Source organism: Pleurodeles waltl, chromosome 10 (genome assembly GCF_031143425.1).
Source record: "Pleurodeles waltl isolate 20211129_DDA chromosome 10, aPleWal1.hap1.20221129, whole genome shotgun sequence".
NCBI classification, from domain to species: Eukaryota; Metazoa; Chordata; class Amphibia; order Caudata; family Salamandridae; genus Pleurodeles; species Pleurodeles waltl.
Window position 1 is genome coordinate 769,710,324 of NC_090449.1, and position 19,059 is coordinate 769,729,382.

Consider the following 19,059-nt stretch of genomic DNA (forward strand, 5'->3'; position numbering starts at 1 on the left):
TATATATATATATATATATATATATATATATATAATTATTATTATTATTTTTATTTTTTTACACCTGCAGATAAATATATTTGCTTTTCAAATGAAGTGTGACATTTTTGAATCTTCGTTCCTGTGACCGGATTCTATATAAATTAAATACAACTTTGTAATAATATAGAATGCTCATGAAGATGGCACTAGTTATGATTATTCTTTGGTTGCCTTGCTGAATTTATACAGATTTCTACAGATAGAAACTAAACAAAGAAAAGTTACTTGTTTAATTACTTTGAGTATGCAAGAAAGAAAAAGGTAGAGCATGAGGATTATAGCTCGCCCTTTGAGATATTATTGGTGGTTCCGGTGTCAACCCGATATCATTCACACTGGCAGGATTTAAATCCTGTATATTTTGGGGTTCCTACTTCTCGACCCCCTCAATGTAAGAACCCGAGGCTCCCAATTAATGACCAGGTTCATGATACCAGCAATAAAAAATAGTGTTAAGACACTTCTTCTGCATTTTACGTTTATGCTCAAATAGCCACTTTGTCTCTTTCACTAAATATTTTAGTCCACATAGAGTGCTACATTTTGGATCATTTCCAGGAGTTTTGGAAGAAACCTAATTTGTAGCCTACATCTCAAATCTGTGGTCAGAAAATACCATGCACCATAGGATAGCCTAAACTTTAATACTAGCCACCCCACATAACATGCCCCAATTATGTGTCACCTGGTTGGCTGAAGTAACAATAGGCTGGCCAGAGTTTACTGGCTAAATAATCTAGTCAGTAAAATCACAAGCAGATCTGGGAGGGGTTGCTACAAGCACAATCTAGCCCCTCTGCCCCCACTACCTACAGCAAAATGGAAGCCTAGAACACTCCCCTCTGCAAGTCCACAGCCTGCCCATCCCGCACATCCACTCTCCTATTTGTCATCTACTCATTGCAGGTGGTAAATGGGAGTGAAATGGTCCCTGCAGTACCCATGCGTAAAAGCACCTGATAATTCCAGTTCTGTATGCTACACCTCATTCTGAGTTAAAAATATCATAATTGCTCTCTGCAGAGGTGAAATTATTGTCCAGAATTAGTGATTACAGACCCTGTAAAATTGAGCCATTTGCATCCACCAACTCGTAATCTGAGAAAAGTCTGCTATAGTAGTTGGCATTCTCTGTGAAGTGCAAAACATCTGCTTACACGTGGACTGGGAGGCCAAAAGCCTTGTATTACAAAAAGGTGTTTTACCAATCTGGTGCACTCTTTATTGTGCAGAATAATACAATTCTGATCCCCTGTACGTTGCACCTATGTCATAAGGTTGATCTCTATTCCCGAGTTCTGCTGAAATAAGCACAGAAAGTTGAAACTGAAACTTGTTAGGGAGATGCTATGGTGAAATTGCAGATAAACAAAGATTTCATTGATTCTGTTGCATGTTCCTTGGATATCAGTTTTGTTTATGAAACATCACGGTTGCCCTAAGTCTTTTGACTTACAACAGGAGACACATGACACAGCCATCTATTCAGTGGCAGCCATCAGTGAGGTACTGCAACAGCATACACGAGGATCAGTAAAGGACAAATCTCTGTTCTCCTTTCAAATGCTTTACAGCCAGGGCCTAGACTTCTTTTTTTGCTAGAGACTGCCTTTTTGTCTTCCTGGCCTGGAGGTAATTTTGTATCATCTTGGGCTCACAATCCAAAAAGATGTGCTTCAAAAGAAACACCAAGACTACCTCAACTGAGGTTAAATCAATCCAGCTAACTTGCTTATGAACTGTGTGTCCTCTTACATTTGGGAGATGCTTCCTGCTCCACTCTGGGATGCCTTTGACATAGATACCTTTACTGAACTCAGAGTGCAGAAGTCATGAGTGCTCTCATTGATCCGCAGAGGTTATTCTCTACAGCTTTGCAAACCATGTAGAGCAGGATCACAGACCCCTGTCTCAGCATCCAAAAACATCTGGAATTTGTTAAGACTCCTGTTTGTAGGAACCATAGAGTCTGCCAGTGTGCTTACAGTGAGAGTGATTAAGGAGGAGTTGCACGGATTGATATACATGAAGTGTGCCTGGGCTTGACTTTTCTGGTGAGGCTTAGAAGCTGTGTGTCTGAGAGAAAAATAAGCCTCCCAAATGTATCCCTAAGGTTCTGTCGGGAAGAGTCACCCCAGGGCTGGAACAGCCCCTGGGGCAAGCCATAGAGCTTGACCAGTGGACACTAGGTTAATGCTGAGACACTGCTGCCTTATGTCAGTCTATTATCATACAGCTCCAGTGAATGGCACATCATGTATCTCAGTGATGGCATGCTGTAGCACAAGCCGCACATACAGCAGTATGTGAACAACCGTGCAAGATCACGTATAGAATCCATATTCCTGTTGGTGAGTCTCAGTGCTGGGACCCATCTTACACACACCTTGTCAAGGATGGGTGCTGCCCCTTGGACTGGTGGCAAGTTATAGGGAGCCTAGACAGGATCCTAGCACAGGAACCATGACAGCCTATTTTGTAGCTGTGACTCTGTAACTGTTGAGAAAAGGAACAACCCTTCATCATAGGTTGACAGTCCCGCTAAGGCCTGGGAGAAGTTTGTTAAGAAAGCAACTCCTACATGTCACATGATAGCTTGGGCTGCCTTGCATAAGAATAATGTAGGGGTCTTGCCAGTAAAACCACTCCAACTGACTAACCGTTTACCCAAAGAAGCTACTATGACCTGGTTTGTGACGTCCTCTCTGAATGTGCATATACATATGATCAAAGTTGGTCCTGAAAGGTCTAGGTGGTTCTCAACCCCTCAAAAGTGATTGCCCCTTGGGAATTGAACATGCATCCATCTCACTTGTGCTTCTTACTATAAGAGATTTGCATGCCGAGTATAAGTTCTGTATATATGCCAAAAAAAGACCCATTTCCTGGTGTAGCACTCTATGCCTGGTATATATATCTTCTGACATGTGCATATCCCTTAGCCATTAACCATAAGCAGCCCATATATGCTTTCTGTTACTTTGTCGTATTCCCATTACAGTGTATTTTAAAGTAAAATCCTATTTTAAGCTTCATTTTAATAGTCTTTTTTTATCACTCTGTATACTTTCTCTGTGAGCCCTGTTTAGGTTGTTGTAGCGCCTGCCATACTTCGCCAACCTGGGCACTATAAACTGTAGGGAAGCCGGTATCCCTTTTCCCTGGAGACTGGGAACGTGTTCTCTAAGGAATCAATTATCACCCCAAGGTGTGTGTTGGTTACTGATCAATGGTTTGCGGCCTCGAACCATTGATGTATTTGATTGCTTTGTTACTCACAAATAGGAAGGGGGCATCTCTTTCACATATCCTCCTATGTGCAATTCAGTATGAGTCACAAATGTTACTTTGTAAGTCAACAACTTCGAAGACTTAGAAAGTAAGATTTGTATATGTCATTATGGCTTTTTGCCATAGAAAAGTGTGTGAGTTTGAAAATTACAGGCTTTCCGAAAAATGTATCTTAGAGTCCTATATAGATTACTGCCTTATTGGAGATTCAGCTCTCTCTAACCTTAGTTTACTTTCTAGAAATGTGATAAACTCAGGCAAATGTAATTTTTGTTCCTAAACGTTTGTTGTGAGGACAGATTTCTGTGTGATGTGTGTTGCACCTATTGAAATCTTTAAGAAAGAAACACTGCATAGGGTGTCTGGTTACACTACGAATCAGGAGAATAAGTAATGTTTTACCTGTGTCATCATAAAATTGTGAAATATGTATATTCCTTGACCGGCATAAATAGAACGATATTGCGAGGGTGTTACCCCATTGTGAGAATTTCTTTTTTTGGGGTTAGGGGGGAGTTTAGCAACATAATCACATGAACTGGCCGTAACTCTGAAAAAATCTATTTGTCCAATTTGAAGGCTACGTTAAACCAGGGAAGTATATTTTGTCTGGTTATAACTTCCCTCGTCCACCCCCCAGCATTCAAGAAAGTGGCAACTATATGGCCCTTAAGGCTGGACTTCAATTTCATCATCATTTCTCTCATACTAAAGGCAAATATGGGGACCCTGGTTAAAGTCCTTGCCAACAGATTGAACCGGTTGCTGACCTCCCTCGTTCACCCTACACAGGTTGGATATGTTTGGGGTAGGTGATCCGAGGACAATGCGAGGACCCTACTTTACCTCTCATGTAGGTTAAAGATGGCCAAGATGCAGAAGTTTCCCAGTCCCTACAAGCTGAAAAAGTCTTTGTGTGGAATGGGGCTATATTTTAGGACCCTGGAGAGAGCAGACCTAGGCCTTTATTTATTGGTAAGGTTTGGTGGCTTTACTTTGAACCCTAAGCACAAATTACTTGAATTAACCACCTACTTTTGGAGTCTTATCCTGCGAGAAGAGGCATGGTATCTGATGTTTCCTTTGGTATTATTTTTCTGGCACTGGAACCCCTGTCTGACAAGATACAACAATGCTGTGAAATACATATGCCAATGATATCCTTTATGACTGCATCAGACCCAGAGAGGTCTCTCCCATGCCTTATATTTTCCAATCTCCAAATTAATCAACAGGTCCGTGCCAGGCTACAGCCCATTTCATTGGATTCCACAGGAGTTCTCTTATTTGGTTATCTTTGTTAGTAAAGGCCTCAAAGGTATAATTCCCAATAACATAACACCCCAAGTGCAACATATGTATAGTGACTTTGCAGTGGTTGGACCTGTACTTATTGCTATAGGGCAGAATACAAACAGTAAAATGTCTGCTGCCTCGCCATTCAATTACATCTTAGCTATGCTTCGGTTGAAAGTCACAAGTTCCATCCTTTTGAAAATTGATCAGTTGACAAGGCAATTCCTTTAGGGCATTACATGACCCAAACTCCCACCTGCAAGACTACACTCCAGCACCTTGTGGTAGCCTACCCATGACGCATGAAGTCCTACCATCTAGTGCGCCAAAAGGGCTGTGATACATTGGATTTAGGTGTTATAATTGATTTGTTGTTCTCAAAACTGGTGTCCAAAGTAACTAGAGACCTAAGGCAAAGCAATGCATTTCCATGATGAAGACTGGCCAGAACTGCTGTCTATGCAGGAGACGGGTCTTTGTGAGGATTGCCTAAATTTAGTTTAAAATATTACATGCATGGCACTGGACACTGGGTAAACTGCACAATGCTCATGAGAGCAGAGATTTTAAATATAGGCGTTGTACCTATATTGCTGGAAACCACACTCACACTATAACCCTTCCCAATATCCTCATTTTGCCCGTACCTTCTTCCACAGTCGCACTGGGACTGCATCAACTCCCCCATTCATTCTTTATTTTAGGGTAAGCATTCCATGAGAGTGCCTGTCTCTTTTGAGTACTTCTCTTATCCCTTCCACAGCCCTTCAAGTTGCCATTTCTCTTTTGTGCACTTCTCGCCTGTTCCTTTCTTGCCCATGTGCTTATTTCCAGAAGCTTAACATTGTTTTCTCTCATTCATGTACTTCTCTCCCACCCCGCCGCTCTCCACGTTGTTCTCTCTGTCATTTACTTCCCCTGACCCGTGCCCTCTGTGTTGCTTCCAACTTCCCCCATCCGTGTTGCTTTGCCCCCATGTAGCTTTGCCCCACCACACACTGTGTTGCCTCCGCCCTCTGTGTTGCTTCCCCCACACCTACAGAAATGTAAAAAACGCTTTTGCATTGTGGATGCTATATAGCATTGCAAAAAAACATTGTCAAAGCCTACAGGTCCCAAAGGTTGAGAACCTTTGGCTTCCCCAATGCTTGTGTATATTGTAGCATGTAAAACTTGTAATGTTCCACTGTGTATTATTACTACAATACCCTCTGGTGTATTGGAACAGATTGTATCCTTTTATCTATGTGTGTACGTTGGTGAATTACAAAGTCAGTAAAGAAAGGTTTTGAAAATAAAATTAGGTTTCTTTACAACTTTATTGAAGCATTTATGGTACACACAGCCCAGACTGCTACAATACACCTGGGCATTAACAGTTCCCAAATGTATTTCCATATAGTAATCTGTTGGCAGCTAGGTGGAAATCTTTAGTGGTGGAATAAAAAATAAAAAAATCCATTGCTTTTCTAATTGGCCTTATTATTTTAGCCTTGTTTTGGTCTAGATTAGCAGTGCCTGCTTGTTCTACTTGGTTCTGGTCTGAAATTAAATATTTCCCTCTAGCACCTACACAGGGATTTTAAAAACCTGTCCCTTATAAGGAATCTACAGTTGGTCCTTTTATGAGTTGATCTCAGTCTGGCCGGAGTGCTTCTCATACTAATGGCTTCCTTATTTGTGACATATTTGAATAAACATAAACTTAAAGAAGCTTAAGAGAATCTATAGAACTCTGGAGGGACATACTTGTACTCATATATGTTTTTTGGGGGCAACACATACTGGGCCTCAGTACCAGTCTGGTGGTCACTAGACTGCCAGACTCCCGCATGGTGGTCGGAATGCCGCATTGGCTGTGGTCTGAGCGCCACAATACAACCCTGGCGGTCAAGCTGCCAAGGAACCACTGGATCGTCCAGGATCAGAGATCCCAGCAGTCCGGTGGTGGTGGCTGTCCTAATCTGCAAGGGCAGCTCTGCCCTTGGAATTACGACCTCCTTCTCCCCCAGCGGTCTCATGGCAGTACCACCATCATGAAAATGCTGGCAGAGAACGGGGCAGGAGGCCCCAGGGGGTCCATGCACTTGCCATGGGCAGTGCAGGGGCTCCTCTGGCCAGTACCATCGCAATGTTCACTGTCTGCTTTGCTGGCGCACCCTGCTCACTACAGTATTGCCGCCAGCTTGATTATGAGCCAAAGACAATGTTGTAGGCTGTTTCCCGCTAAGCCCACGGGCAGAAATTCAGGTTTCTGACCTAGCGGAAAACTCTTAATGGGGCCGGCAGGGAGGTAGCCTCTGTGGCGGCAACCTCCCCATTGGAAGTTCGGTGGGCAGTAAAAACCATCTACTGAACTCATAATGGCCCCCATTGTCTTTTGGCATTCAGCAAAAATACCAAAAATCAAAATGTAATAAAGTGCAGAGGTAGAAAAATGAACCTGTCAATGGTAAACTGAAGTAAATGTGTGACATATTGTTAGACAGAAGGCCACTAGTGCTGACAAAAAGAAGCCTTAATAGACATGTTCAGCATGGTGCTTTCAGCAAACAAACTGTAGTCGAACCCCAGGGCAGAGGCCCCCAATCTTTTGTGAGCAGTGACAAACCATTGTGCACCATTCCTATTGATGAGCAACATCTGAGCCACAACAGAACATAACCGTAGATGTGGGTGTACTATGATAAATAACTAATGCACGTACACTTGCAGTAATGAACAGTATTTTTAGGAACATTTACTTGTTTATTGTGCATTTAATGGAGAATATTGTCCAGATACCATAATTTGAATGATTTTAAAGACCTATTTACCATAGGCGTTGGTTTCTTGCAAGCAATATTAAAAAAATAATGGCTAAGTCTGAATTTTCTGCCGGAAAATCAGGTCATATTGCAAGGATTTGACTTTTCTCCAATAATGTTTTTGCCAAATTAGTGACAAGTGATGTATGTTTCTCTTTAACCCCAAAACTTGGGATTTAAAGGACATTTAACAAGGGACATTGTCTTACTAATAACATTTCAGACATTTAGTGTTAAGTGGAGGACCCAGCTGTGGAAAGGCCAGCAGAAAGACAGGGATGTGACCACGGGGAGGTCCCTGAACTTCCCTCAGCCATGGCTTGGGCAGTGCAGCGGCCCCCCTGTCAGCCTCCTGGGAAAGCGCACTGTTTGCCAAGGGAGACAGTGCGCAATCCGAGGGTGCTGGGGGTACCGTCTGCGTGACGGCATTGGCCTCGGCTCTCCCTGAGAGCCAGGGCCAACGCCGCCGCACGTTTTCCGCCGCCAGCCCGCCGGAAGCGTCATAATATGGCAGTGGGGAGGCCGCCGGCTTGGTGGCTGCCTCCTCACCGTTGTATTGGCAGCCTGATGGTCAGACTCCCAACATCATCATGAGGTCCATAATATATATATCAATGTAGTAACATTTTGCAAACTGATGAAGGATGTAGAGCCCACTATTGGACAATAATCCAATAATCCTGTGATTATTAACTGTCATGTAAAATCTGAGTATTTCAGCATCTTAGCACATTTTGCAAACTTTCAGAATGCCCCGGCCATGCCAGTTCCATAATGCCCCTGCAAGGAAATCCACTAGCAGGCTCCATTATTTCTAAGATCGAAATTAAGAAGTAAACTACACTTATTCTTTTGTGTAGGCAACACTGTCAAGATGTTTGGGAGCTGCACCACGTTCACTTTGAATAATAGAGAAAAAAACTTGTTCCCCATTTCTGTTACTGAGCCAGATGCAACAGCCAGGTTGGACTGTGCCCACTTTGGTGTCTTAAAAGGTTTTCTAGGTTTGGATTCTTAAACCTTTGTGTTTCAGCCAACCAATCAACAAGGATCAATTATAAGTGGAGTAGCTGGAGAGAAGCGAACCAGTCAGTCTCCTAAGTATCACATTCAAAAGCAATTAAATACTTGCTCTCTATGGCTGACAAAATAGAGATGTGGTGATCATCTATCGCGCAACACCTTATGGTGCTGTGAGTAACATGGTGCTACATGTTAGGGACCACTGCAGTATGGCATTCCTAATTCCAACATACTTTGTTTCCCATGTTTACTCAATGCCCAGTGTCTCATAACCTTTTAGTTTAGGGAAAGTGATGGAATATGACACACTTTGATTCTGTTTATGAAAAACCTACAGAAAACATGCAAGTATGCTGTGGCGAGTGTAGTATTAAGTTAAAGGTTGTTCCAATCTGCAATTTCTTTTTACAGGACTGAGAGACTGGCAAAAAATATCATGAATGACCTTGGAGATAACCATATCACTGTTCTCTGCGTGCTCAAAGGTGGATACAAATTTTGTGCCGACCTTGTGGAGAACATTAAGAATCTCAGCCGTAATTCAGAAAAGTGCATCTCTATGAGAGTTGAATTTGTCAGACTTAGAAGTTATCGTGTAAGTAGCAATTTATTTACTTTCATTCTTTTTTTATTAAATAGTGGCACATACCCAGCTTTCTTGCAATTGTGTACTGTTTCGAATGTGGACATTGTATCAAGTTTATGATTAACAAATGACTGTCATTGCCCCTTAGTTAATTCTGCCCAGCTGAACAGAAGAGTACATTAATGATGTCGACCCTTTTAGAAGCCACTTATAGGTCTCCGCTAGAGACAGCCTCAAAAATGCATAAATCCCAAAATAAACACGATTCATTTATATAGGGGCTTTTAGTCAGCCCTCTTCATCCATTGTTCTGTTCATCAATCATACCCATTGTGCTTCCACCCACTACAGCATGGGTCTTCGGTTGAGCTCATTGGAGCAATTGTTTCTCTAGCACTGTGAGGGATGGCATATTGTCTGATTGCAAGTGCCCATCAGCCAAAAAAGATGCTCCCTTCATTGGGTGACTGGTTGACCAATACGTAAATTCACTAATTATATTTTTCCATTCTTCATCCATTTTGTAACCATACTGGTATCTTAACAGTAAGTGACAGCTAAGAGCACATTTTGTTTGCACCAATAATAGTCACATTTTCCTTTGAGGTGCATTAAAACTGAAGAGGGTTTATATACTTATTCCAAGTACACCTGCCCGCCAGGAAACAGTATACTGTTCTTTCAAAATTATATCAGATGTTTTGTTTTGTTTTTAGGTTTAAAATGTTTATTGTAAACAGATGGCTGCCATGTTTAGGCAGAATGTTATCTTTTGTTACCTTGTTTGTGTTTTGTGGCAGGTGCTTGCAATAACAAATAAATAAATCACACCACCTACCTAAAGCCAGAAGTATTGGCTTTGCCATTGTTTATTAAGAGACAATGAATAGGTTTGCATTTGCAGAACTTTCAAGTAACATTTCTAGAGAAATATTAAGTGAGTAGTTAAAGGGACTTGGTGGGTATTAACAATCATGAATTACATAATCATGCATTCTAGCTCTGAAATATATGTAAAGATAAAGAAATGTGTCAAGCTTTGTATCTGCAGAAGTATACTAAAAGTGTATCAATAATGATAAATCTGACTTCGTAGCAATTTAAAATAAGGTTCATTTGGTGCATTTATATTTATTTACTGATTATATATGGGTCCACTTTTATTTTATTTAACACATTTGCATCAGTCTCCCTCTGCGAATAAGGTAAACATACATTCCGCTACAGTGATGTAAACACACATTTTGTATGGTTTACACAGTTTTGATACTGGGACATTGAACAAATGCTTTGAGCAGCTGTTTATTGTCCAGGACATTTCTATTTTATGAGCATTTTTTTCTGACACAGGTTGTGAGTCTCAAAGTGAACACAGCAATCATATACGTAAATGCCATCCCATTCAGATTGCTGAATTTGACATAAGAAGCAGTGCCAATAGAGTATTCTTTTCTTACAACCGTAGTGGTGTTGTTGAATTTAAGGTCTTTCCTTTATATTCAGCATGGCAAGTCAACCACCCCTGACTGACTAGTTGTTCTACTTTTGCAAATAGTCTAAAAATCCATTATTTGTATTTAACAAATAATTGTTTCTGTAATAATAAGCATATCTGGACAAGCAGCAGCACAGTGGGTGAATCTTTTATTTTTTTTGTCAATTATGTTACTGATGGAACAGAGTCTGTGCACCAAACAAGAACAAGACACACAAGTACATACTAGTAGCCTGAATATAAGTGCTGCCCTTAGCCAGTTCTTCAACGAAAATATTTTAACAATATTCTGGAGCTCTAGGCAGCCTTGTTGAACTAACTTTACAAGTGGTATTGAGATTAATATAAGGTATTTGTTCTTACCCAACTCAAAGATAACTCATTTTAGCATCCTTGGACACATCAATTTTTAAGTGGCCATGCTGTTATATGTGTAGGGGTGGGTGGCATAACCCTGTCTATTCTATGCAGGCCCACCCTCGTGCCCAGTGAGCTTTCTGCCTCCCGGGTGGACAGAAAGACAGTTCACCCTTCTTTAGGGGTGGAGGCATGGCTGTGCATATTCTGGGCAGCCCCCACCACTCCGAGCTGAATAATAGACAAACATTGCCTATTGGGCTTTCTGCCCTCCTGCTCCCCAGAGGTGGCAGTGTGGGGGGGGCATAAAGACTTGTATTAAAAAAGGGGCTGATCCCCCTTTCTCTGGTGCCTAGTTGGGTGGATCTCTGCTTGGGGATTGCCCTCCAGTTGTGATTTCCAAGCAGGAATCCACTGGGCAGAGGTGTCATTGGAAAGGGGAGATTCTCCCCTTTCTAACGATAGCTCTCCCATAAGAATCAGTGCTTGTGGGGTTGAGATATCCCCCTGTGCACTGATTAAGGGACAGTGAAATGCAGCATTACAGCAGAATTACGCAGAATTATGTGAGGAACGTTATACAGCATTCAGTTCTATTTTCATACACTCTTATGTCCAAAATGGACCAGAGTTTGCATATGGTGGTAAGAAAAGGTGCTAAATCCAACAGAACGCAAACAGCAGCAGCCAGCTCACATTCCCTACGTTTGTTTACTTGTGCGTTTGGAGTAGAATTTATGTGACATATTACTCATAATTATTCAAATGGACGTAATCACAAAGTTTTTGATCTTTTAATGTCAAAATAGTAATGCAAAATTACTCCAGCATAATTCAAATGTTGCTAAGACTACTAAAAACGTATACAGTGCATTTCAATACAGTTAGAGTTTATTCTATACACCCAAATTAGCATTTTGGTAAATTAACAAAACCAAAGAATGTACCAACACTTCTTCAGTGTTCTATTTTATTGTCCTCATTCGCCTTTTGGGGTTGTGGTGAAAGATAATAAAGTTATTCATGCATAAGGCTCTTTCATACTTGCTGTAATTGTGCAGGTCAGACAGAAACTGTGCATTCTTTACATATGAAAACAGTATTTCCTAAATTGACATAACCTCACTCACACCAGTAGAAGCCATCAGTCTGTTTTGTTGAACCTATGATAACAATTGGAGCTTGGTTGCTCCAGATGTTGTTCATATAACCTAGGGGGGGCCAACACAGATCAAAGGAGGCAAAACTCATGCCAGCTTCCCAGTGTCTCCTCGAAACAGAAAATGACATACAGTGAATCTATATAGAACTGTGCATATTTACTAAATCATTGGTTAACCTGACATTCTAACATAGATCCACTTTCTATGACTTATATCCTGATAGAGACAATTTACACACTACTTACCTATTTACCTTCTAATTGAGACCTTTCTTCCTTGTGCTTTTTCTCCAAAGACACAGAGACCTTTATTTGGATACATGTCCAAAGCAGATACTTGTTTTTCAGCCACAGTTACTATTGGTACAGACTTTGTGGTACTCATGTTTCCTTCGCTCATACATCATATTCCTTTTTAGGTTGAGCATAGTAGTGCGCAGGCGCTACTCTTGTTGACATGTTGTAATCTATTCTGTAGGCTTTAACCACGTCCATCACTTTCATTGGTTCCTGGGCCTGCCTTTCAAAAATCCCTTGATGTTGTTAGTAAATGTTTTGCATATGCCCCTCCCTTGGGGCTGGTTTGTTACCGCCTTGGAGACTGACCCTGTTACATAGAATATTGCATGAACGGGCATGTAACTTAGTATGATGCACTAGTTTTCTCTTTTGTCTCGCAGCTTCGTGCCCATATGTTTTCTTCCTCTTCCATGTTTTTGGGCATCTTGCTGTTTATTTGCAGTGTCTGTGGGGTCTTTGTTTTTTGCAGTTTAATGTAGTGGAAACTCGACACAAAGGAATTGGAGTGCTTTATTTATTATTTTGCAGTTTTATGTAGCACAGACTTGACACAAAGATATTGGAGCGCTTTATTTTTTTGCAGTTTTATGTAGCACGAACACGACTCAAAGGTATTGGAGCGCTTTATTTATTTATGCAGTTTTATGTAGCGCGGACTCGATACCAAAGTATTACAGTGCATTACATGAGAACTGCTTACATTACACAAGAACACATTCATTTTTGGTAGCAAGGGAAGATTAGGTGAATTGCCCAGACTCACAGGAGGTTGAGCTGGCACTGAGACTTGAACTGTGTTTCATAGCTCCAAAGTCTGCAGCTTTGGCCCTTATGCCACATCCTCTCCCCTAGGATTCTTTGTCTGGTGCATGTTGCGGCAGTCTGGAAATAACTGGGTTTTTTTTTGTATAGCGCTTGGTAATACATATTCTGCCATTTCGTAGAGCTGCAAAGCAGGTGCCACTCTTAACAAAATTGCTATAATTCATTTGCATCGACCTTGCAGAGATGAAGAGGTGAAAAAGCTTTGTCAGGATTGTAATCTGAGACATTCTTGCTCTGTCAAGACCTCTGCAGTGGGTGCATTGGCCAACTGACTTGAGTAGAGCTTAACACTAGCAATAGCATGTGCTCTTGATAGGTTAGTTTTAGGCAAGAAGATGGCGAAAGGTGTTGTCTCCAAAATGATGGAAAAGGAGTCATGACTCCAGAACTAAGCACTTCACGGGCCCCAAGCTTGATAGCAAAAAACATCTAGCCTTTGGATGTTAATTGGGCCTCTTCAAATAGAGTTCAGTTAGTAGAGGCAGCCATTTTCCTAACCGTAACCATGTAGCGCAAAGAAGCTAACACAAGAGTGCCACAGTGAGAGAAGCAGCGTATCATAGGGCACAAAAGTGGAGCAAACGCCATCACTTCCTCCTCTCAGAATTCACTGGTGTCATGCCTTTGACAGTCCCTTCACAGCTAATGCGACCTTGAAGATGCCACTTTTAGAAGGGCTGTCTAAAACAGAGTTCGAATAGCACTGCTTCCTGTTTGAACAGGCTCCAGCTCGAATAAACCCCACAGTGGCTATCACAGGCCAGTGCGCTTCCCGATCACCCTCTGAACACCTGTGTATAATATCAGCCAGTCTATAGAAATGAGGCAAAAACACTCCCAAGCTGGTGGCCTTGTTGTGTCCGCTCTCCTGCAGCGACAGGCTTGGGAGGTTTGCTGTGGCACCTGCCAAACATCCATTACACTCCGAACCAAAACACAGGTAAAAGGCATTGTCATTTACAACGCCAATAGCTTAAACTTTCACAAATGCGTTATCTGTTGCATTGCAAATGCTTGTTTTGTTAGCAACTGTCTTTATTGGGGCATTTGCAGCTCATAAATAGTGACATCTAGCACCATAAAACCATCTACCACCATACAGTTTGGACGTTGTAGCAGTAATATTGCAATGAAGATTGCCATTTGGTCTTTTAATATCATGTCACCATAACACGTCAAAGATAAACACAAAAACAGTAATATAAACAGTGCCACAGGGGATAGAGGAAGGAGGTGGACTTGTATAACAGCAAATCACCTAAGCACAAAACAATTATTCCAAGTGCAGGTAATTTGGGTTAGACGCCAGATCAGGAAACCCTCATCCCGAGCCCTCATATGACAGATGTATCAATCTGCATGAAATTAGAAGGCAATACTAAAAAGAAATTTCTATATCTTCAGCACTCCAGATATGTTAAAGCTGCCGAGCCCTGCAGAAGTATGGACATTTTATCACCCATAACTATTCTCACCTTAGCAGCACAAAAAAATAATTGTCTGGGCAGCTATGGAGGCAAAGTCTTGCTCGAGTCTTTGCATGTCTCATAGTTTATTAGCAGTATTCAGACTGGCATCAGGAAAGAACAGGTGTTTACCATGATGCAAGACCTGGCCTTCATTTGATGCCCACATCTAAAGCAATTCATGGTGAGTTTACTAAAGTGATGTTAGTATCACCGTAACACCTTCAATGTCGTTGTGTTGTTTGTTCCTCATGGGCAGTCTCTTTGCATATTTGACCACAGTACCATTGAAGCCAGAGGGAGGACCTCTCCATTCATGACTGCAAAAATGCTTCAACAGATACTCTTCAGTCCAACTCGTCAGCCTCTTGTAGCCAGCCAATGAGACGATCATTAGCCTACCTCCTATGATTTTTAAACTGTTCTCTTTTGTCTTCCACATGCACTGTGGAGATAACAACACGTTGCTGAAAATCAGCTTGCAATTCATTTCTTTCCCGTGGTTCACTGCAACAGATTCCACCTTGCATCCTGTACGTCCCACATACAATCTCTGAATGCCCCAGCTTAGACTCCAAAAGGCAATTACTCTTTCCTAATACCATACACATCTTCAAATGCTTAGACAAAGCCTCAAATGCCCAAGCATAGCCAGCATGTTTGCTTGTACCATTTATTGATACAACAATACTGAGACATGCACAGAGCTGTTGTACTTTACATCTATCTTATGTGGCAACGTGAGAGCTTTTCCTACTTCAATACTTACTTGCATCATGCATTAGTATACCAGTATTAAGACATGTGCATGCTTCTCATAACACACCTCTCCTGATTTGCATCATGCCTGGTCCTCAAATACTGAAATAGCCAAAGCCTTCAAACTTAGGTGCTCTGTACTGGATCACAATATGCATTTGTACCCCAGTAACGACCAGTCCAATTAGCTGTGATAGTTCACCTGTAGACATTAATTTGCAGTGCACAACTGATTGAGATGATCAGTGGCAGTGCAACCCTAGACATTAATTTGCAGTGTACAATGACCTTACCAAATTGAGGGAGACACCCATTAGTCCAGGTACAAGACACCTCTGTCCTAATGTGCACCTTGCTTTTGTATATCAGCATTTAAACACCAATACATCTCGTTGCAGTGCAATTCAACCATTATTTTCCGTGCATGTGTTTGTTTGTGTGTGTCTCAGACACCATTCTGGGGCCACCGAACAGACATGGGCTACTGTGCCCAAGTCATGGTGGTTGATGTTGCTTCCAACTAATGGGTTCTGTCCTACTATGGCACTGAAAACTGGGTAAGTACAACCTGTTATCAACGTGGCTCTGTAGGTAGAGAAGGCAAGCACTCAAAAGCTTTTCAGGGAGACTGTGTGGGGTACAGGAACTCAAAGCTTAGAAATCAGCCAAGAGTCACAATAAAGTAAGGTCCAACCTGGCTTATATTTTTATCAATAAAGTGCTTTAATCTCACAGCAAAACTGCAAGATTAAGGTACCATCTCCCTCTTCAAGGAGATGACAAATGTCTTCCAACCCTGGTTGATGGCACAGATTCAGATCACTTCTTTTTACCCCACCGGTCAGATGCTCAACTCATATCAACAGTTCTCACTCCAGATGTTCACTCAGGCAAAAAGTATTTAGTCCTCGCATCACCCTTTACTTGTTTAGTCCCTTTTTCCATTCACATTTTTAAGTCCTGCCTTTACTTTCTTGATAGTTGTTGCAGATCTAATGGTGTGGTTGCTACAGCTCGCGTCCTTGCTTTTCACAGTGGCAGCTTCTCACTGCAGGGTCCTTGGCGTCTACCTCAAGTTTGGAACGGGCATTGCTGGATGATGTCAGAGCAGCAGGTACTGCATGGCAGCACAATGTCTTCAGCAGTTGCAGCCATCCTGGCAGAGTGCAGACAGTTACCCAGGCACAACAACTTAGCCTCCAGGCCTATTCGGTGATGTTTCTGTGGCAGTTGTGTCCTTCCAGGCTAATCAAGCTACATCTTCAGTGACAACGCAGATCCTCTTCTCTATCTTCAGCAACGCCAACTTTCGAACCCACAGCGGGCTGCCAAATGACACAGCGGTCCTTGTACTTGAGAGTTCAAATGGGAGTCCATAGCTAAATCACAGACCCTCTCACAGCGTGCGTAGCTCTTGGCTTTGCACTCTGTGGCAGTTCGTTTTCTCTGGGTGTTGCTCATGCTGCCCTTCTTCTCCTGGACATTCTCCTCCTGTAGGGCCTGGTAATCTCCTTCACTCTCTTAGCAGGCACACTTCTAGGCACCAGGCAGATACTCTGTTCCTCCAGCAGAAGGTGCAAATTTCAGGTGATATGCCCTCACCTCTGGAAGACTGGCTTTCATGCAGACACTGTCCTTTTTGGAACTTGGAAACGGAACAGATTGGGAATGCTTGGATCCCACCTTTATACACATTTTCCAGACGGGGGATCCACCACTGTCTAAGCATTCAGAACTGTTTTGGGGTAGTTCTTTGGGTTGTGTGTGTCTGTCTTGTGACCTAGAAAACACAAAGATACACACACACACACACACACACACACACACACTAGCACGCTTCCACACACTTCCATGTCCCCCTCCCCTGCAGCTGGTCCATCAGCATTTTCAGCTGTGAGCATCTTTCCCACATCACCTATTATTTCTAGTTCAGTGTACATGCTGGTCTGCAAGTGTCTCATTTTTTTTTGTTGAAAGAATTTTATTCCATTTAGTATAAACACATAAGATCAAATAACATTGCGATACAGGTAAAAGATGGTCATTCAATACAATGATATTCAACAGATGATGTACAAGTTTCATGGTGAGTATTATGAGACATCATACATTCCAGAATGTGGTGCTAATTCAGAAAGTGAATACTCCTTTTATAAGCGAGAGCAATACACTGTAATTGATATTTATGTAACCACTGTGAAACTTGACTCGCTTATAAGTTCCGTCCTTAAGAATATTTGACAGCATATCAAGAGGAGTGTGTACAGAATTGATATATATTGTACATTTCACAGCTGTGAGTGCATATTGTGGGTTATGTGTAACATAGTGATGTATCGCCTTGAAATCAGGGAGAACAGTCAATAGAGAACTGGGAATGTCGGGACGTAGATGAGTGAGATATCCGGTTTCTGGAAGTGAGTTTGTTCATGATCCGCAGTCTGATACAGGAGACGTTGTCCCCACAATATTATTCTTTCCTATATATTTGTCTAAAGAGCAGATTGTATTTTGGACTGTAAGGTATGTGCTCCTCTGAGATATGAAACCCATGCCTACCAGGTGTGATGAGATAGGAGATTAAGGCCCTCATTCCGACCCTGGCGGTCATAGACCGCCAGGGTCGCAGATGACTGAAGCACCGCCAACAGGCTGGCGGTGCTTCAAAGCCCATTCCGACCGCGGCGTTAAAGCCGCGGTCAGAAAACCGGGTCCGGCGGTTTCCCGCCGGATTTCCCCCAGCTGGGCTAATCCTCCATGGCGGCGCTGCAAGCAGCGCCGCCATGGGGATTCCGACCCCCTTCCCGCCAGCCTGTTTCTGGCGGTTTTTACCGCCAGGAACAGGATGGCGGGAACGGGTGTCCCTGGGGGCCCCTGCACTGCCCATGCCATTGGCATGGGCAGTGCAGGGGCCCCCTAACAGGGCCCCAGCATGCTTTTCACTGTCTGCCTAGCAGACAGTGAAAAGCGCGACGGGTGCAACTGCACCCGTCGCACACCTGCAACAGCGCCGGCTCCATTCGGAGCCGGCTTCAGTGTTGCAGGCCCCATTCACGCTGGGCCGGCGGGCGTTACCTTAGGTAGCGCCCGCCGGCCCAGCGGGAAAGTTGGAATGGCCCCAGCGGTCTTTTGACCGCGGGGCGGCCGAATGGCGGTTCCCTCCAGGCGGGCGGCAACCGCCACCCGCCGGGGTCAGAATGACCCCCTAAATGATTTCCATTTGGAGAGGATAAATTTAACTGAAGTGGTCAAAAGAAGATCTAACGGAGCCATATCATTGGCTTTAAGGTTCACAGCAGTAACTGAAGCCCAGGGACCAAGAGCTACCATTGGAAAGTTTAGCATTATGGGTGTATCAAATATATCTGATAACTTATTCTGCATTGATCGCCAATATGGTTTCTGAAGGCTACACTAGTAAAGCATGTGTTTGTGTAAGCCAGCCTCTAGGTTACAGTTCCAACGTCTATAATTATCTCGTAGGTGTAGTTTATGCAGCCTAGATGGGGTGCAGTGTAGCAGATTCATTGTAAAGAATTTGGATTGTATGAGGGAGGGGGCAGTTTTGTTATATAAGAATAATTTGCCAATTATCAGTGATGTGGTTAAATACATCTGCATTGAAATTTGTAGTCCATTTAGTAAGCAAT

The 19,059-nt window shown here is 42.6% G+C and overlaps 1 protein-coding gene across 1 annotated transcript in view; it reads left to right on the top strand.

The window, feature by feature from the left end:
* The window catches only part of PRTFDC1 (phosphoribosyl transferase domain containing 1), a 149,660-nt gene that overhangs the window by 21,990 nt on the left and 108,611 nt on the right, over positions 1–19,059 (top strand). Inside the window, exon 3 of the mRNA XM_069211366.1 lies at positions 8,871–9,054. Within this exon, the coding sequence (XP_069067467.1) occupies positions 8,871–9,054 (184 nt within the window). The remainder of the gene's footprint in view (positions 1–8,870; positions 9,055–19,059) is intronic.